At 39.4% G+C, this 21733-nt stretch overlaps 1 protein-coding gene across 1 annotated transcript in view; it reads left to right on the top strand.

Annotated features, from left to right (window-relative positions):
• The window catches only part of LOC311250020 (protocadherin-15-like), a 195494-nt gene that overhangs the window by 122721 nt on the left and 51040 nt on the right, over positions 1 to 21733 (top strand). Inside the window, exons 25-26 of the mRNA XM_084341511.1 lie at positions 1397 to 1537; positions 3415 to 3527. Of these exons, the coding sequence (XP_084197637.1) occupies positions 1397 to 1537; positions 3415 to 3527 (254 nt within the window). The remainder of the gene's footprint in view (positions 1 to 1396; positions 1538 to 3414; positions 3528 to 21733) is intronic.

Genomic DNA, 21733 nt, shown 5'->3' with positions numbered 1-21733 from the left:
GACAGCTCTGAAGTGCTGCAGTGCTCCGACAAGATCCAACTCATTTCAGAAGAAATGAGAGTTTACCTTGTATATTATTTTAATAAATCAATATTGTTCTTACACTTCATTTGTTTTGAATGCTATTTCGAGAGATTAATTTTAAACCCGTAATATAATACTGACAATAAATCTGTTACTGCTGTTGCTGTAGAAACTCTTGAAAGAAATATGGCCATGGATAACTTTCGATTTACTGCCAATGTGGCTTTGTTGCAACTGTATCTTAAACACGAGACCCTGGTCTTATGTACTGATGGTCACAGTGTAAGACATGTTAGAATAACTCAGATTATATCCTTGATGAATACAAGGTGTTAAGGTTTGCAAAAAGGTTCGGACCCAAATGTAGACGCAGAGGCAGGCAGGTTAGAAAACAAAAGGAGAGCTTTAATAACAAAGCTGAAATCCCAAAATCAAAAGGCAGGCGACAATAAGCTGGCAACAAAAACGCAGGCAAAAGAGAGTCCATGACTAAACTAAGAATGCAAGACTAAGAGCAAACCAGAAAGCCACAGGGAACAAAGGTGGGAACACAGAGGTAATGTGAGGAGCAAACACAGACACTGGAAACTGTAGACAAACCAACAACTATAAGCCATGCAGTTGCAGAATCTGTCTTCATTTTAGCTTGACAATGTTTATTTTTTATAGTCTTTCAGGAGTTTCCAGACACCCCTGATTTCCATAAAGTAGCCAGAATTCAACGTTATGCAATGAGAAGTGGGCAGTGTTTCACCTCGTCCTTTGAAACACAACCTGTGGCTACCAAAATACATTGCACATGTACAGATAATCAGCAAAAAAAAGACAGGAAAAAGACAGACAGGAAGTGTAAAACAAAACATCATACATGAGGGGACAACCTACAAAATAAAAGGGAAAAATAACTGAAGTAAAAACCCAAACTATGACACAAAGCAAAGACTTCATCCTGATCCAGAGTGGGTAACACTTTAACAGATGTTATTCAAATATGTAATTTTATGTATTTCCTGACATTTTGAATCAAATTAGTCATACGAACAGATGGTTGCTCATTTTTTCAACACTAGAGGGATTCATTTATGATCATGTGAGTCACAAAACTTGGACTATATCTATCCCCAAATGATGATATGTGTCTATATTTGGACAGGGACTCACTTTTTGACCAAGCTAATTGCTTTGGATGTTAACTACTGTGACATTCATTACACACTCATTACAACAGTATGCTTTTAATTTGATGCTACTTTGCAAAATGTCTAAGAGTGGCAGCATTCCAAGCCACCAAGAGATATTTGTATATCTATTTATATCCTTATGCCACATTCATCTCAGTCTGTCATCCTTAATATATTTCTTCTCGTCATAGGGTACCCCAGCAGGACTAGTGCGCTATAGAGTGGACCAGGAGGCTTATCCATATTCTGCCAGTATATTTGGTGTGGACGAAAAGACCGGACATGTGGTAACCAGAGTAAACCTCAACGAGGAGCCAAACCTGAAGTTCAGTGTAAGTATTCACACACAGTTTAACTTACACTTTACCAGTAATCCATAATGTATATAATGTTTGTTGCCCAAATTGTTAGCTTATTGTACTTTGTTGCAGGATATATGTGTATTGATGTATTGTGATGTGTGTTAATGTACTGTGGCATGTGTGTTGCTGCAAGCTTATTTATTGTATTTCCATATCTATTGTGTATTGTGGTTTTATGATACTGAACATTGAAAGCTAAATGTTTTAATAATGCTATACATGTAAAAGTCCAACTAGTGACGAGAGCTGAAAATCTCTGTTCAATTAAAAATTATATACATGACAATGACCACAAGTGGATGGCTGTTGGGCTTTTGATAACAAAATTGCACCAAGAACAGGCATGACAACCCGCCAAGGAGGGAATGTTTTCGCCTGTGTCCGTTTGTCAGTTGGTTGGAGGGTTGGTTTGTCAGCAAGATTGATTTTTACACATTAAATTTGCCTTATAGACAGTATAAAACATGCACATGTACAATGTATTTATACAGAACTCCATCAGATAATAATGTATTCAATGTATTGAATGGTCATGTGACAGTGAGTCTACTGTATATTTACATTATACAGTATCTACTGTATAATGTGATCCATTCAAACTGTAAATATTGTCACTGGGGCTGCAGTCCAACAGAGACATCATTACTGGAGGTTTTATCTGATGCATCCCTGCTTTGCTGGAGCTTTTGGATGTTGGTAGTCTGTGGGTGGAGGATTGGGACAGCATCACATGATCGGAGTCATTAAGAATTTATTTGATCATCACTTTCAGATTGTACTTGTAGCGTTTGTGTACAGAAAGGTGTCTTTGTACAGAGTACTCTCAAATCCCTACCCACCGCACAAAGTATACCACAGTAGCTTATTAGTTTCAAAAATGCTTTTTCCCCGCTACCACCCTCAGTGGGGCTTTGGGCCATGATAATTTCATCTTTTCATTGGGCTTTAATTAACACAACAAGGATTCAGCGTCCTCTGAAGACGTCACTCAGGGGACTAATTCTACCTCATTTGCTCCCAATAACTCAAACAAATGGAATCAGTCCAACGCTATGTACAATTTTTAGATTATGACTGAGATAAATACTGTCTGGTATAATTTCTACAAGGTCACAGTTAGACGATGTAAGTGACATGTAGCAAATGTCTCCCTGATTTCCTTGCATGACATTATAAAGGAACCACAGCTTCAGGTAATTTAAAAAAACATTTTTTTAAAGCAACTCTGCATGCATGAGCAAGTGTGCAGGGCTAGAAACAGGTTTATACCTAAAAGCAAACAATTAAGTTCAAGGCACTTAACAGCCCAACAAAGTTCTGAAGTTATCTTTACATTTAGAGGGTTTCTGGTTAAAGCCTGAGTTAGTGTATGAATATAAAGGTCGGTGCAGTATCATTTACAGTTTTCTAGCTAAATTAGTGGAAGAAAACACAGTATTTCAACATCTTGATATTTAAGTTTATCCCTCATTAAGATTCCTTTGGGCCCGGTTAACCGCAGTTGCCCCCCAATTAAATGAAGAAGAAAGGCTAAACAGGAAAAAATAAGCACACCAGTGGGATGCACACTCCTCCTGTTCCCTAATCCCAATGCAAATAATGTGCTTTTTAGAATACGGACAACAAAGCTGCAGACATTTATTTTGGTTTATTATCAGCCTGTCATGCATTAGCTGTATCAGTTCATGCAGCTGTCTCCACTGTCAACAGACTGTTTAAAGGTGTGAACTGATATCTTTGCAATGTTAGCAGGCGTAAGCGCTAGAGAGCCGTGTGGCGAGCAATCATGCGGAAATATGCCGAATGTTGTGTCTCTGTCTTAACCTACGCATGTGTTTGATTGACAGCTGGTGGTGGTGGCCTATGATGATGGTGAGCCTGTCAAGGAGAACGCAACTCTGGTGGAGATCACAGTCCTTCAACCTTCTGTCATTCCCGTGTTCACTCAGGAAGAATACAGGTATACACACACACACACACAAAGCATAGTATTATAATCCCCAAAATATCAGTTGAGGTCGATGTGGCAACACCTGCTGTTACTGGCGATAACATGAAGAACGTCATAGTCATACAGGTACCAGAGATCTGTTCCAAATGGCACATTCATGGATCAGTGGCGTCAAGAAGCGCAGTTTGTGCAGCTACTCAACCAAAAATACGACTGAAAACAATGAGCAACTTGTGTATCTAAAAATGTGTTGTCTTCTTTATACATTACTATAGCTGTCGCAAATATGTTTACTCTTCAAAGTGCCTGTGAATGGCACATGTTCTGGCTCTTGTCAGTGTGACAGTGTTGGCTTGGAAGATATGTGCTTGGTGGTGGAAGATGATGCTTTTTATTATAATTAATTCTTCATTTCAAGGCATACTGTGCAGGATTTTGAGGCTGCTGGTTGTAAAAATGCTATTTAAAGTTGGCACCTCCTCCCCAGCTCATAAAGGAAGACATATATATGGATTTATATATTATTGGTGGCAAATTCATCATGCAGAAACCTACGTCGTGTCACATTGGAAAACAGTTTTGGAAGAGCTTAATAAAATATCAGTCTGACTTTAAAACTTCGGATATGAATGCATAGAAAACTCCTGGGACGCTGCCGAATGATATAAAAACCTCAAAAACACAAACATTAATGTACCCGCCCTTTAAACATGCTTTCCTAGCCTAAATAATTGATTTCATTTAAATGTGCAACATGTACTTACATTTTTGTTATTCATTCACCCATGTAAGAGATTACATGTAGCCAACTGCATGTGGAAAAAAGGGATCTTACCATGAAGCTTAGTTGCTGCTGTGATCTGCGGTTCATTAGGGCAACACAAAGCCTAGTCCTGCTTCACGTTTGAGCATCAAAGAAGTTGAAGTTTCCTCTTAAAAAGTAAATAACTAGAGGTATTGGGGGTCTTGTTGTTGTCGTTGTTGTTGTCGTTGATGAGACCCAGTAAATGCAGAGGTTTGGAAATGGCTTTTCTGACCAGGAGAAGAGAGAAAATGTCTGGTTACCTGAACATCCATCTGTAAGAGCTGTAAATTACCAATAAAGCACCAATAAACCCGACGGCTGATATCACACGCTCCATCAGACTGAACCACACGCAAACACTTGCACAGAGTTTATACTCGCTGTCTAAATGTGAGAATGAAGCCATTTAGTTGTCGCAAGAGTGAAATTCCTATGGAGGAGAGAGACATCTATCTCTATTTAACACACCACATCTGAAATTTTGGATGGTAGCTGCTCCTCCCGACTAAGACAGATGATTTGTTTTTCATCTGGCAAATTAATAAATGGCATCAATATAGGGTCTAACATGCAACGAACAGAATCTGTTATGACTATCTATATACTATCTATGAGAGAGAGAGAGAGAGAGAGCGAGAGAGAGAGAGAGAGAGAGAGAGAGAGATGCTTTTTGTCTCATTTTGTCATTTTTCTGAGGACCTGTCTGAAACTTTGAGAGAAGTATATAAACGGCCTGTAGAGGCCATTACAGTGAAAATAAAGTGAGGACCAGCCTAGAGCTGCTTCCAAATGTTCGGACTTTACAGCTCTTGCAGACTTGCGGGTGCATTGGTGGGAGGTGTATGAGTGCTGAGGGCTGTCCAAACCAACAATTCAGTCAGTCCAAAAAGACCCTCAAGCAGACTTTCTGCAGACTTCCAGAGAGTCACTTGGGGTGCTGACTTCACCAGACTTCACAGATTTAAAGATATGTCTGAAACAATGACGAGACATTTGTTATATATGTTGTTGAGTTGTGTGCTTGCACTATCCCAAATATTTCCAATAATGCGTTTCGCATGCGGTCGCCCGTCCCTTCTTATGGGATAGAGAAATTGGCGAACAAGACTAAACTTAAAAACATGAATAAAAGTTCACAACATGACCATGTGAGGCTACACTTAGCAAACGTCTTTTGTGAGAGAGAGAAGTTACATATTGAACAGTATGTTTAATTACCCACAAATCAGTGCAATACAGACATGCTGTTGTAGTTTTCCCCACTGCCGTCTGTCTGTGACACACCATCAGATGTTGGTGAGCCGGCCAATTCATGTAATTTCAGTTCAGTTCATAATCAGTTCCTTTATGCGCTTTAATATATTTCAAGTTTTGCATAAATGGCCCTACCATGCCTCTGGCAGTGAAAAAGCATACAGAGGGCTGTTTACAAAATAAGAATACATTAACGTGTTTCCCTTCTTTCTCTAGCTAAAGAAATGTCTATGTAAAACAGCAATAAATGTGATGGATTGATATCATATTTTTGTGAAGACGGCACGTATACTTCACACACTCTTTTATTTACTCTGTGCTCCGAAATGCCAATAAACCCAGCGCTCACACACTATGAACTCGGTGACTCTTTTACCTCATGTGCAGACAGTGACACAGTCTCACTCTCAAGTTATCATTATAACTCTTCCAGTTGGTGCCTGTTTTATAAGATCACAGGGTCACCGCAGGTTTTCTATTCTGTGATTGGCTGGGTAGACACAGGGTGTGAGCGAGGTCACATGTGAAATGGTCCTGTAATCTAAAGCTATTATCTCTCTTATTCTTTATGTGTCATTCTCTCTGTCTTATCTAATCTTTTCTTAAACCTACAAACCTTTTTATTATTTACTTTTGTTCTTATTCTTTTTTATCCCATTACTGTCATCTTTTATTTGGCTTTACTTTTTCCATGTTGCAGTAGATTCTATGATTTTTTTTATCAGCCACTCAATGTGTCTATTTGTCCCCAGGATGTAAATTGGTCTCCCTCCATTTGCTTGCTTGTTACATCTGTCAGGCACCGTGTTGAAGACATCAGACTTGGGTGAAAATTGCAGAAGAGAGTTCTTTATAAGCATCATATTTTTACAGATGTTTCAAAATGAGTGTTTTGAGCGGAAACAGAGTCCAACCTTCAGGAATCAAAGTGAGCTTACGCTAGTTAGAAGGATAGCACTAGTTTTGTGTCATTTTCCTCATTCTCTCTTGCAGATTGCGTTGCCTTTTTAAGTGTCTTCCTGTTTCTCTCCTCTTGTCTACTTTCATCACACGTCAAAGCATCCCGCAGTTTTATATGCAGAGTTAATGTTAAGGCATTTACTGTGATGCGGTTCACTTTCACACATGCCATCTGTGATGCATCATACAAGAATCACCCAGCTGCCTCTGTGAAAACTCGATATTCAACAAAAATGGCACCTTTGATGCTGATTTTATAGAACAAATTCGTCTGCATGTACATTCCAGTTGCCTTTAGCATCCCTTATTCAAACACCTGCACCACTAAGCTAACCTAATGAGCTTGTTTGGGAGTAATATGCAACGTCAGTGTCAATACAGACATTTTCCCACTATTTCAGACAAAATTTCCACATGTCAAGCTTTGTCTTTAACACAGAGCAGAGTAAAGCTCCTCTCTATTTTTAGGAAAGCGGTTGGAGGCAAGAGAGAGAGATGTCAGCCAGCCATATAATACTGCATTTATGAATATGTAATATGGCTTCCAGCTAGAGGTGTCAATGTGATTGTGCATGACAATCTGTGTATTTGTATTTCACTTGTTAATCAATACACAGCTCACATTAACACCTGCATGCACACATTTTAAATGTGTGCACTGTAAATGTTCCTTTCTGTGGGTATTTGTTTTGCTGCAGGTGCACCTTTAAATTTAACATTTGTCTGTCTGTATTTTAGTCTGCGTGTGTGAATGAGAGAGTTTTTGTTTTTTGTTCTCGTAATTCCATGTTGTATTCACACAGAGTACAGACTACAGGATTTAAATTAATTATCCCAGCTTTATTGAATAATTCTAACCATTGTACAAGTGCGGTTTTATGGGCTTACTAATGCAGCTTAATGGTTTTGTGTGGTTTCAACAAATAGGCTTCGAGCAGTGAGCAAGGCTGAGTTGGTAATATTGAGTCCTATATTGAAAAAGAGAGTGACGATGAAAGAAAGGATATGATAACCGACATATTTTGGCAAAAGTGTACATTGAATTTTCATATACACAAACCTTAAACATCTTTTTACACCGTAAAAATCATTCTGGATGTAGCTCTACCTAATTAAGGATAGGTAAAGGTTAAAGCCGCTATGTGCTGAACAGCCACACAGCAATGCTTGCAGCTACAATTTTACCATCTGATAGTAAGCCAGTATATGCATGCATTTACCAAACAGGCTAAGGTGTAAGTAAGTAATGTGACAAAATACAAAAAAAACGTTTCTACAATATATGCATAGTAAAATAATGTCAGTCTAAAATCACTATCAGAAATAGAAGGTAGCAACTGCAATTATCAGAAAAAAACATGGACCTGTGAGGTGGTACATGATACAGAGACTTGACTCAGTAGAGGATGATGGCCCATCAACCACAAAACTTCAAAATAACCCTTTCAGTTGTTGGTGGAACCCCCAGTGAGAAAACATTTCCTTACTCCTGATCACCAGACCAACCAAATAATCTCATGAGAGCTTGTCAAATCATACTCAGGGCATTTTGAAAGTTCCCTCCAGTCAAAAAACATGTTTTTCTTCTTGTTCCTGCAGTTTGATGTTTGAGCTTCACTGTGCAGAATGATATGTGCAGAGTTTGACACAAGAAGGCTGACTTCACATTCACCGCTGAAAGTGTCAATTTTCTCTGTGCTCATTGATAATCGGGTTTTAATCCTTAAAAAGTATTTTAATGCAGTAAGTGTTATTTTTCTTTTGCAAAACGTCACATCAGACACACATTGATGAGAATGAATGAATGAATGAATGAATACATGTGTGGAGGGAATCTTTAAAGATTAAATAGAATTAGTAATAAAAATAAAAATTGCATATGCATTACAAGTTGTTTTTTAAATGGTGCTGCACAAATGAAAAACCCTAAAAAGCTAAAGAGTGTGGCTGGGGCTTGCCAAGCATGCCTTCATCAACACTACCTTCATTTTTATGAAAGAGTGAAACTGTTAACTCCATGTGTATTGTATGACTCTGACAGTGTTAGTAGTCTGATCACAGGGACACATTTTTTGTTGCTGTTTTGGCTCAGTAGTCCTGCAAGCTGTGCTTCAAATGAAACGGTTCAGCTTAAAGTGCTGACTTTCAGCTTTGAGTGTGTTTTGGCTTGTTCACATCCATATTGGGTGAGCAGTGGTAGGACCTGTAACCTCGATTTCTGCCCTCAGGGGTATTCATAAAAAAGCCTCTACAAGCATCATTGAATGATAATAGCTGAAAGTCAGCACTTTAAACCTTTACAGTAAATATACATTTTTTTCCTATCCAGTGGGCTGAAGTACAGAGCAAAAATAAAAGTTTTAATATGTTTACCAACTTCACAACAAAGTCCACATTGTTACAAACGGCCAATTCCCAGTGCAGTTTTTCACTTTGCCTTACCAATATTGTTTTTTTTTTTTAAAAAACATCTACTTTCCGTAGATGTTTACGTCTTCTTTTCACCTCTTCCCCTTTTGTTACTCCTTTCCTGTTTGTTTTATAAAGTCAACACCCTGTTTCATTCGCTGTAAACTATCTTCTATCAAATTAAACCTCTTCCCTGCCAAAACGAATAAAGCCCCTGAGGCCCTTTAAACATTTTAACTATGAGATAAACGCCCCCTTCCCCAATGTACGTCAAAACAAGCACATCGGATCTGCGGCTCCATAAATCCAGTATATGTCTAACCAATTCAGTTGAAGGTTACCTTGTTTTTGTTTGTTTTCTTAAGGAGACCTATTATGCTTTTTGTTCAGTGTTTTATATATGTGTGTTCTTGTGCGTGTAAAAATTCTTGAAAGTTAAAAAGTCCACACAAACTGAAGCTCCTCTCTCCCACAAAAAACACTGCTCCTGAAACGCCTCGTCAGTAGTCTCGCCTTTAATTTTGTGTCTTTGTGACATCACACTACGTCACAAAGTCACACATTTGCATAATTGCAGAGTAGCTAGTTTGGGATGTAAGAATTGATTAAGCACAGCTACTCTGTTGTTGTTGTTAACGGCACTGGGTCAGGCATGTGTGAGCTAACCAATTAGAGGAGACTAGGCATTTGGCTGGGGAGCCCAGGCCCGTATCCACATAGCGTTTTTTTTCTGAGCACCAGCCTCTTTTTTAAATTGTTTCTAATGAGGAGCGAGCATCTGCATCTTTTTTCAGAGAGCTACAGTGTTTTTGTGTTGCCCCTTCAAGCACATCTCGATCAGAATTTTTCAACTTTTCACAAAGATGCCGGCGATGTCAATACCGCTTTCTTTCAGGCAACCAATCATTCATTTGATCAGTAGGGACTTGTCACCCATCGCCCTGGTAATCCAGAAAATCAAGGAGAAGCTTGTTATGACTGTGTCTGTCTCTCCTGAGTTTTATCAGATGGGAACTCTCATGACAGAGGCAGAAAAGTCAGTTTGGGTGAGCAGATTGTCTGTACACTGAATGTTGCTGGTGAGTGTTGTGCTTTTATCACCCTACGTGTTGTAAGTTTGTTACTAACTGTGGTCAGCCCTCTGTTACCTTAGTGTTAGCAGCCGTCAGTCGAAACCAACGTGCAGCACTTTTTCTCTCAGCACACAAGTGCTTCATCCCAGCGCTCCCGAGGGCATCGCCAGCGCTTTTCTGCCCGAAAAAAAGACCACTATGTGGACATAGGCCCTTAAAGAGACAGAGGGGGAATACAGTGCTGCAGCTCTGAACAGGAGGAGAAAACTGATGTGTTTTTTGAGCACTAAAGCATGTAAACCTTTTCTATTAACCCAAAATAAAATTATGAACCTGAAGTTTAGCATAATACAGTATGTCTCCTTTAATAAGAGGCTATATTACATACTCGACACAGAATTTAATGCACAAGAGTGTTCACATATGTAAATTTACATTTCTAACATTTCCCGCTTGTTTGTCAGGATGTAACAAGGTTTTTGCATTCGGTATGCATTAAGGTTGAATATGTTGGGATGCACATGCACAGACACACTTTTGCACTCACATACAAACACACAAACATGCTTACTGAGGCTGAACACCAGCAAAGCATAGCTTTTGTGCTGTAACCTGCTGTTTGTACATTTTCACTCAGTGGGTTTCTAATCTGGTAAAACAGCTAACAAGCTGAGGAGGGAAGTTAAATCATGTTAAATCATTGTAGCAACTGTGTGGAGAGCAGAATTTCTCCCCCTTCCCTGTCTCTCCCTCCCCCTCTCTCTGTTCTGTCACTGTAGGACCATCCTTGCACCTGCAGAATTAGTATGCAGTCAGTGTCACCTACACATGAATAGTTATCAGCTCCCGGTGGCAATTATCAGCATGAGGTTAAGTGAACAAAAAGAAAATATTGCATTCTCAAAGATTATTGAAATCTTCTAACCCCTCCCACTACTTCCATTGCTTGTGTATGCATGTGCAAGTGTATGAGCATGCATGTGTCTTCTTTGTGTATGTGAATGTGCGTGTGTGTGTTTGTGTGTGTGTGTGTGTGTGTGTGTGTGTGTGTGTGGGTGGTTGTATATCTGCGAATGCAGGCGTAGGTCCCCCCCCTGTGCTGTCAAAATGCCTCGTAGCCTGTTACTTCGTTAATGAATCTAATTAGAAAGTGGTGAGGGAGTCAAAACACTTCTTAACATCAAAGCTTTGTTTTTAATGAAGAAATTAAGTGATCAAAGATGGAAATATGTTGCTTTGTCTTGCGTCATTACAAAGTTTGAGATAAAACACTACACCATGGTAAGAGTTTCAGATAAATCGGGTCGGGTCTGTGAGCTTCTCTGCACTGATACAGTGTACGCTCTGTTCAAGAATCACAGGCAGACAGGCAGGAGGTTAGTTTTTATCACTATCAGCCAGCTGGACAATTGTAAACCCAGAGCTGTCAATTTTCCCTTTGAAAAATAATGGCACCATTTGTCTTTAGCCAAAGTAGCTGAAATAACAAGAAAATTATTTTTAGTCAGCTTTTGTAAGAACATAAAGTGTTATAATAGATGCTTTGTTCACTTCTGGCAGATTGATCCGGTGTTAAACCATCATAATCTTGCTCTTGGAACAGACATAACACTTTTGTCTGCATCTCCGAGGCAACGCTTATTGACATAATGTGCGCAGCTATGAAATAAACAGAGCAAGGCTGTCTATTGTTCTGCTTTTTAGACCAAATGATCTAAAGTTAAACGGTATTGAATTGGATGAGAATAATTCTTTTGTTTTTTGGTTGTTTTTAAAATTTTCTGATTGGTTAGAAACCATTTCACATTTAAAATTACATAAATACTGTAAAGCCTGGCATTTCTGAGTCTAGAATCAATCAATCGTGCATTCATTCATTCAATCTCTATTTGTATTGTACCTTCCATAGTGCAATTCAAATGGATTTTCAGATTCCTGGCATGCTGATAAGATGGTACAAATGTGAACAGTAATAGAACTTGGAAATAGCAGGGGTCTGTCTTGTACATGCTTCAGCTTGCTTTTTTTGTAATATTTTTGACATGTAACAATGTGGCAAGTAATCACATTTGGACTTAACACCACCAAGTTTTTCTGCATTTGAAGCATTGTGATTTGTCATCGTTAAGCTGTAGAAAACATGAGACAAATTAACCTCATCAGTCACCTGAAACTAAAATGAAAAGAATTCTGATTCTTAATATCATGACTGTAGTGAGGAAACAACAAAGAACACAAGAGACACCAGGATAGAACCTTGAGGTACTCAAAAGCTTAGTTTTCAACTTTCTCGTAAACATTTATGTGTAGACAAATCCCTTTTTTAAGAATAATACATCAATGGAGCAGAGGTGCAAAATCTAAGTATCTCTTTTCCTTAAAAACTTGGATTGATCATTTTAAAATATTTGTCGTCACATTTAGTGGCTGAATGTTATCAATAGCACCTTTTAAAGTCATCCATTAAGACATTGTATGAGGAATTGGGCAAGACAAAAAACTTGCTTGTATGAAAGAAAATTTGTCATCTAAAAGGATGCTTCTCTCACATACAATGTGCAGAAATAGGTAAACATTTTATGAATTGTGCTAAGCTTTTGAATGTACAATTACACACAAGTTTTCTTGTGGATGCTCTCAGTTGCTTAGCAATTCATTGTTAACTGAACCTGTAATATTTTCCTTTCAACATGGCAAAAAAATCTTCTTTTCACCTCTTCCCCTTTTGTTACTCCTTTCCTGTTTGTTTTATAAAGTCAACACCCTGTTTCAGTCGCTGTAAACTATCTTCTATCAAATTAAACCTCTTCCCTGCCAAAACGAATAAAGCCCCTGAGGCCCTTAAACATTTTAACTATGAGATAAACGCCCCCTTCCCCGATGTACGTCAAAACAAGCACATCGGATCTGCGGCTCCATAAATCCAGTATATGTCTAACCAATTCAGTTGAAGGTTACCTTGTTTTGTTGATGCACACAAACAGGCAAGTGCACGTAGAGTGCTCCTGGCAATGTTACGTCTGTGACAACAAATGGCAAACAACCATGGTGTTGTTATTTATAAGATTGCTTGCAGCTGGGAGACAGTGAGAGAGAGTGAGTGAGGGAGATGTGGAAAACAGGAAAGAGAAAAAGGAGGACGGAGAGAGGAAGATGTTGGGAGAGGATAGTGGAGAGAATCAATCCAATATGTGGAGTGTGAGTTTCAGATAGAGAGGAGGGAGTTAGGAAAGCTGAGGAGGGGAGAACACAGGAGAAACTCCAGTTAAAGTTTGAGGTAGGAAAAAAACAAGTACATGCACACTCAGACAGATCATAGAGGCAGAAAAGTCTTTAAAGTGACAGATAAAGTAAATTGAAGCAGACAAGCAGGCAAGGCTTGAATAGAGAAGCATTGAGATGCACATGGTCAAAAAGATACACAGACAGGCAGACTGACGCTGTATATATTCAGCTGGTTTGATATAAAAACATGTTTATAGTTTGTATTCAGTCAGGTAGACAGACTTCTGCATTTTATGGGTTTCTGATGTTGTTGTGGAATGGATGAGACCTTCTTTTGCTGTTCAAACTTGACTTGTTGTCTTCTTCTTCTTGACTTGTTTATCTTTGTCTTCTTTTTATTTTGTTTTTGTTACAGTAATGATATTTTATTATAGATGCTGTTCCTGAGCTATTTCATTGAATAATGGGCAGATAATTATTTGCAGAATATTATGATGTCACAGTGCACTTAGCCTCTGACCTTTGGGATATCAAATGTAATAACTTATCATTTTATCCCATTAGACATTTGTATGTCAAATTTAATTGTATTAATTCTTGTGTTATGGCCAGAAATGTGTACTGTGAGGTCACAGTGACCTTGACCTTCGACCTTTGGCCACCAAATTCTAATCAGTTCATCCTCGAGTCATAGGGGACAATTGAAGAAATTCCCTCAACGCGTTCTTGAGATATCGTGTTCTTAAGGCCACAGCTGTTGCTGGCGAGGAAACCTGGAAATTGATTAAAAGTCTGATGTGTTTATAAGCTCCAGGAATGGAAATGAGGTCTACATGTGTTTTGGGAGAAGTACCGTGCCCCATAATGTCGATTAATGAGCAGTTTTACTTTGATTAATTCTCAGAATCAGGACTGGCTTTGCGGTTAAAAACGCCAGTCCCCCAACTTATTTTAAGTGTATGTAGTGCATGTAGCCTGCAGCCTACAGTTGTAGGGAATCCACTTTTGTAGAAATGTAACATCATGCTGCAGTAGCCAATCACATAAGCTGGCAAGCAGACTTGCTGGTTAAAAGTATTGTTCAAGTAGTTCAAAGTTTTAAATTGTTTAGAGTTTCTGTTACGTGTAGGGTGCCTGAATCAACATCCTGCTGCCAGCAGGGGAGGAGAAATAATCTGTGAGCTTGTTGCGGAAGGATAAAGCATCTCTGGAATAGTTGTGTTACGAAGCTGGAAGCCAGAAAACCGAGCGCTATTAAGGCAGAGTTCAAAGACCACATGATATACAGTATACTCTCCCAGTTGTACCCACCCACACTGCTGCACAACCTTGCACTAATCGCCTCAGTGCATGATTTGGTCTGAATTTAGTCCTTTAACAAGGGGTAGGATTAGGCATCTTGGGCAAAAACCCAACATATATATCTTCAATAGCCAGTGTTGCATGGTGCTTGTCTATCAAGTACATTTACAAACACACATACCAGTGTGAATCATGGAGCAGAGGGGGTTTAACAAAGCCAGCTGAATTTGTTTTGCAGTGTCTTCCACAAGTTCCACAAAAAGCAATATGGAACAGTTTCACATCCAACTCACTACTGGTAATGTTCACACAATTTCTCTTGGCTCTCCCTTAATACTAAATACTCACATATTGCTTATGGACCTACAATAGACGCGAGTCAAGTCACGCCAGGTAACTGAGATGTGCTCAGTGGAATCGAGCTGAATTTGTGTTGGTTCTTGCAGCCAACAAAAGATAAATTAGTCGTGCTCATATCCTCTACATCTTTGCTGGATAGCGTCATTGGCAGGAAGCACCCCTGGATGTAACGGCAGCCACATGAAGGCAGATTATTAATATGCTAAAACATTAATTTATAATTTTGCAAAATACGTAGTGTGTCGTGGTAGAACATGACAAAACTGGGATATCACCTACCCATAATATTCCATACTCACAGGAAATAGTGTGAGCTTAAACGCAAACATTACTGAAACCCTAATTTCAGCCAATGCAAGCAAAAAAAAACCCCTTGATGATGGCTGACAGATAGCAATAGATTCCAGACTCAACACAGCAGGTGGACAGCTCTCACTCTGTCAGATCAAACAGCCGAAGTCAACAGCATCCATCTGCTTGTGTTGGAAAATAATAAATCACAAACATTTAATAATTTAAGCCTGAGAAATGGGAGTTACGGCATGAATGTATGCAGCTGCTTTTGCAGGTGTGTGTTATCCTAAACCAGAGCCAGAGGGTCACGTGTGAAACTCTCAAACAGGAGAGTATGCACTGTCAGACACATTCAGCCCTCCACCTATGTAGTTGTACGGTTACCTTACTTTCTCTTTAATCTACTGTAAAGACGGTTTTGTTGACTTTGACACCCTTGTTGCCAAACCAGCATATCAAAGAAAAGAGCTAATTTGGACTCGCTATAGAATACCAAACATGAAAATCCATTTCTGACAATGTTACGCAGCATATCTACAGTATGTTGCTCTGAAAGGTCAGCTGCTGTCAAACTTGCGTGTTGCAGTTTTATCTGTTGTTACCGTAACACAGACACAGTGCAGTATGAACATGAACACAGGGAGAAAAAATTATGATTCAAAATGTATTTTGAGCCAGCACTGAGCAGGGTCTAAATATAGTAATTATTTCCCAGCTCCTTCCATAAGGTGTGTTGTTCTGTCCCATTTGAGTGTGCAGAGTATTGTACTATGGCTGTCCACTGGGAATGTGCTGCCACAGATGCTCATTCATTAATTTTCTTCATGTCTGCCAGGACTTAGACTGTAATCTTAGACTGTAATTTATTACAGACTTAGACTATAATTTATTACAGTCTTAAGTTCCATGCACTTTAACAAGCTACTTTATTTCAGTCATTTAATGTTTGTCTTCTTCTGCAGCATGGATGAATTGTGTACATATGAGATGGTTAAGAAGAAGGGCTTTTGCTGTCACACAAACACGAATGAACAAAGGAAGATGTAAAGACAGACGCACTAAAAATACGAATATGGCCAGGAAGAATAATTGAAATTAATGCATTATGTGCGGTTCCACATTATTGCATACTGATGTAAATGTGGGGAGTTAAACCAGCTTAATTTGGTTAATGATATTCTCTCTTCCTATCATGCCTCAGGCATTGAGCAACTACACAAAAATCAAGAAATGAAGAGAGATACAGTAAGTCAAAAGACTAGAGCAGGCAGCCTGTGAGCAAAAAGCTGGCAGCTTTTAAATTAGTTATTTTGTCTGCCTGGCCAGTTCTGTCTTGGCTGCTTGCTACATGAAAGCTAAGGTTGATAGCTAACATACAGTATCCGGTAGAGAATACAGTACCACAAGTTTGTTCAGGGAAACAGAACTGACTGATCTCAAGCCACAGAGTACTGTAAAGGCTGCAGATGATAATGTTTATAGTTTGACTTCAAGCATGTCAACAGAAATGTCTTCCAACGAATATCTCTTTTTTTACAGCGTTGTCTGTATTTTTTATCCTGGAGTGGATCTTTATTGTTCATTAGTAGATGTGGTTGTTGCGTCTAATAAGAGAGACAAAGGATCATGAATAGAGTGTGGGAGATTGATTGGGCAGTTTCAAGAGACAGAGAAATGGTAATTACAATACTTTTGTTGTGATTAATGATCATAACCAGCAAAGTAATTACCATCTCCTGATGTCTCTCCGCTCTCTTTCTCTGACACACATAGACACAAAGATGTAAAATTATAGTCGCACTGTACAAATGTTTCACTAAAAGCACTGACACTGACACACAAATGTGAAAAGGTGAAGTGTTCAAGTCACTGCAGTCTGCTTTTATAGCACAAGTGTCATAAGTGCAGATGAAAGATCAACATATCAGGACATTTACATTTGCAAAGAATACCAACAAAGACACCAGTAGTAATAGGAGCTAAACTTCTTTTTAAAGCACCGTTTCCACCGAGCAATCCGGTTTAGTTCAGTTCCGTTTGTTACATGAAAGGGTTATTTTCTGTTCTGTTGAGGCACCTGGCACACTGGTCTGATACTGAAAGAGTTGAAACACTGCAGCCCGATGATTTGTCAGTGCGAAACAGCCAGAGTCATCTCGTCCTCGGCACTCTGAAGTAAGAAATCACGTCCTTCTCCTTCAAATTTTCTCAAGTAAAGCTTGTGTCCTTGTTGTAATAAGCAGCTACACGTGTGCTGTGTGTAGAGATTGTGTGGTCGAGCAAGAGTGAGCAAGCAGCAGAAAAGTGACGATGAATGCGAGTAGAGCAGAGGGAAAAAACTTAATCACTTTGTATATGCTGTCAGTCAGTGTTGTACAGTGCAGGTCACAGTGTGTCAGTTAATAAATGCAGCAGCTTATTAAGTGTTAAGACCAGTCTCCCCTGTTGTTTTCCATCTGCTGGAAAAGTGAAAGTGGTTTCCCTGAAGCCAGCCAGTAGCAACCCTGCCTACATTTCAGGGTACTGTCCCCAGTGGAAACACAAAGCAGATCTGGCATTGCGGTGGAGAGTGTTTTATGGTGTTTGACGGGGGGCTGGGAAAATACAGTTTGAAATTAACCATTCAACGTTCGTCTCTCTTACCATGACAACAACATTTAGAAATCTGCATCATAGAAGTGGGAGATTCCGAAAAATTCAAACTGATTGAAGCATTTTTGTAATGGTCATTTGTGACATTGTCAACTCTGCTGTCCTGCAGATGGATACTTTTGAAGATGACTCTATTTAATTGGTTCAGGTTAATTGGAGGTAATGTTGAGTTGAATTTGTAATGACCTTACACATTCAAATGAGCACCTATGGATAAAATGAATCAATTATGATAGACTGAAATACTTGATTTTAAGCCTGATTTCACAACTCTACACATATATTTCTAGTATACATTTATTTAGCAAGTTTAGCAAACTAATTATAATGTCACATGCTGCCACCCACATGCACCTGCTTTGGCGCACAATGCTCGTGGGACACATGAAACTACGGGTCTAAAGTCATGATGTAAAAAGATATATATATATATATATATATATATATATATAGTCTAATTATCTTTTCTCACAGTGTCAGTCGTAAAAGCTAGGGTTTTTTGTTATTCAGTTAAAGTTTTTAAATAACACTTTTAAATATAACATTCCTGCAAAGTGCCCCTGAGCTCTCAGTCCAGAAAGATGGTAAGATGGTATCAGTCTACAGACACATGCACTGATGCACAGATATGCTGGACAAATTATTTTTATCAGTGATGTTAAATTAATTTTCTTGGATACACACCGACTCTATGCTCGTCAACCATTTCAGCTTGAACGTGCTCTTGTCTCACATGTCTTTGTCCCAATATCACCTCCTTTTGCCAACAGCCCTTGTACAGTATATACTGCTGGTCCTTTTGCTCTTCCTGCTCTGTCACACATATGTTTTATGTATTAGCACTTCAACAACGCTCTGCTCAAGTTCCGACTTTTGACTGTCGGTTGACAATTACGACAAGACTGTAAAGCAAAAGGTGAGAAGTGGGCTGTGATAAGAGGGGGAGGAGAAAAAACTGCTGAGACACTTGCCGACAGGACACGAAAAAATAAGAGAATCGGTTTGGGAGATACACAGAGAGCTGAAAAGACCAGAGAGAGTGATTGACAGAAAGAAGGAGTGACAAAAATGGAGAGGTCGTGTGTGAACCAGTGGAGCAGAATGGAGAGAGGTAGGAGAGGGGGATGTGGGATTAGAGAGAGGAGAAGAGTGCCAGAGGGTACAGAAAATGAATTTAGATTATTCAGACAGAGCTGAGCTGAAAAACAAAACAGAAAAAAATAGATTAGTTACATGACCTGACCATTGGGATAAAATATTGGCTCACTGCAACAACACTTTATCTACAACTCACTGTGTTTAATGTTCTGAACGGATCAAAAGCAACAGTTTGAAAAACCTAATTTTAAAGATTCTCATGTTGTTGAATCCCAAGACCTACCTTATCAGAAAACTGTTTGGATTTCAACCAGCATGTCCCTACAGGCTCTTGAAATTGTAGGGACATGTGAACTAAAAAATTGAAGCCTTTCAACACTGGGAAATGGCCACAGCGGGAGAAAGAAGTAACTTACAGAACTCCAGCTAGGCTCTAGAGGTTATTACTGCAGGCAGTTAAGATGGCTCACTCAACGGTCTGCTAATGAAAATCTACAGTCAATTAGCAACCCTTCTGGAAAAGGAAGAAAGAGGGAGTGAGAAGATATACAGTAAAAGATGTGGCGTCTGTAGGAAAGAACAGCATGTTGACATTTTAGGTTGTTGGTGGCGACAGAGTCATTACAGCTAGTTATTTAAAACATTCTTATACGACTAATTTAATCCTTCACATTGCTGACAGATGAGTAAAGATGAAATCATTTACCAAAGAAAGTCTATATAAAGGGCAAATTAAGTCCGTACAAAAGGAAACAGTAACGACCCTGAAGGATACCTACAGTATAAAATGTTAATTACATCAGGCTCTTGTTCTTAAAGGTGCAATATAAGAATCTCCAAGCTCAATAACTCATTAAATTGAGCGATTTTGTAAGGGAGACTGGTGAATTTCCCTCCCTCTCCTTCTCCTTGCTATAGTTCATGTGCCTGCTTTGACCAGCAATATGTTGGTGTTCAAGATTGCTGTGTGCTTTGGTGCAAAACATTCTCAAATAGTTGTTTTTTCAAAAACATGCTTCAGCTAACTATAGTCTTGTCTGAGACTGTGCTGTGATATAAATTACACAAAACATTTGCTGCAAACCCCCAATCTGCAGAGCCATTTTCTTCTTCTTCTTTATTTCCATTTCAAGGAGAATTGCACAAAGTTGCTAAAGTCATCTGTTGATTGTCTATATGCTGAGGCTACATCAAACTGTAATGTGTGAACATGACAGTCACACAATTTGGTGTTTTAAAACAACAAAATACAGGCAACAGACAAGGTTTTTAGAGTTGCATATGCTCAGCTTGGATGATAATTATCAGACCGGGTGCTAATAAGATTTGACCAACTCGAGGTGCCTTGCAGAGTACAGTAGATCAAACATTACTGTCATGTGCTGGGGGAAAAAGAAAAGCTTCTGTGAGGAGGCATCGGCAGCAAGACGGCAGAACCGAAGCGCTGCTCGGCACAGAGGATATTGTAGTATGTTGTGGACAAAGAGACACAGAAGAAAGAAAGAAAGATTAAAAGAAGTGAAAGAGGCAGAATTGCTGTCGAAAGAGAGAAATGAAAAGGGGCCGTGTTCGGAGGGAGAGAGTATAATGACAAGAGGGGGAAGATGATGAATCATACATATCTGACTGAAAGAGATGCTAAAAAGTGAAGAAAAACATAATGAGTGAGACAAACGACTGACAGTGGCTACAAAGGGAAAAAACCCACAGAGAGGAGGGTATCAATGCCAACATCTGTCACTATCCTCATCATCCTGTCTGCTGAAACACTGAACACCCTCGCAACTCTGTTAAGGTTTATGTCCTACAGCCTACATTCATGCTGAATATGTGCTTCTGGGTGTGTTCGTGTGTGTGTGTGTGTGTGTGTGTGTGTGCGCTTGTGTGTGTGTGTGCTTGTTCACACTGTCTAAAAAAATCTATAGATTTTAGGGTTAAGAGCACAGAGTTGTTTTAACAGTTAGACTTATGAGGACAATACAGCGAGAGTAAGCCTCAAGGGAATGATTGGAAGTCAGTGCAGTGTTCTCACAAGTATAGTAGAACAAGTGTGTGTGTGTGTGTGTGTGTGTGTGTGTGTGTGTGTGTGTGTGTGTGTGTGTGTGTGTGTGTGTGTGTGTGTTGTTATCAGTATCAGCCCAGCTTGCTGTGGTGAGGACAGCAATGATTAGAGAGCGCAGGAGGGGGGAACAGCAGCTTCGTAATGAGCTGTGTGTGTGTGTGTTATCCTGTATTATACACACGCAATGTAGTCCTGTGTGCATCTTTATGTCTGTAATTGCGTTTTGACCCATCCACAAGTAGTTCTTGCGTTGCTGATTGTATTGTATGTGTGCACGTTATCCAGTGTATCAGCCTGCGAGGGGTGTGTGTGGGTGTGTGTGTGTGTGTGTGTGTGTGGGCATCCCCTTCATTGTGCTCCCTCACCCCTGTCAAATAGCCATTGCGGAGAGGGAGGGATGGAGGAGTGGATAACAATGGTGGCTGAGGTCTGCTGGGATGCTGGCTAGAGGCAGCAGCCCGAGGGATAGAGGGCGAGGATGGAGGAGGTGAAGGTAAAGACGGGGAAAAGAGGAGATATGGATGCAGAAGGAGGAATGTGCTGTAGATTGGTGTGAATGGAGTTGGTGTAAGTGGGAAATTGAAATTTCAGCGAGGAAGAAGTAGTGAGTGTAGAGAAAGAAGATAATAATGTGCAGGAAAAAAGGCTAAATACTTCAACGATAGGAGAAGAATAAAATAATTTCATATTTATAAGTTGTTGCACTGCTTCAAAGCAAGAC

Source organism: Pagrus pagrus (assembly GCF_965226575.1).
Source record: "Pagrus pagrus genome assembly, chromosome: 21".
NCBI classification, from domain to species: Eukaryota; Metazoa; Chordata; class Actinopteri; order Spariformes; family Sparidae; genus Pagrus; species Pagrus pagrus.
The sequence above is the reverse complement of the archived record's forward strand: the minus strand, read 5'-3'. Positions and strand labels throughout refer to the sequence as shown.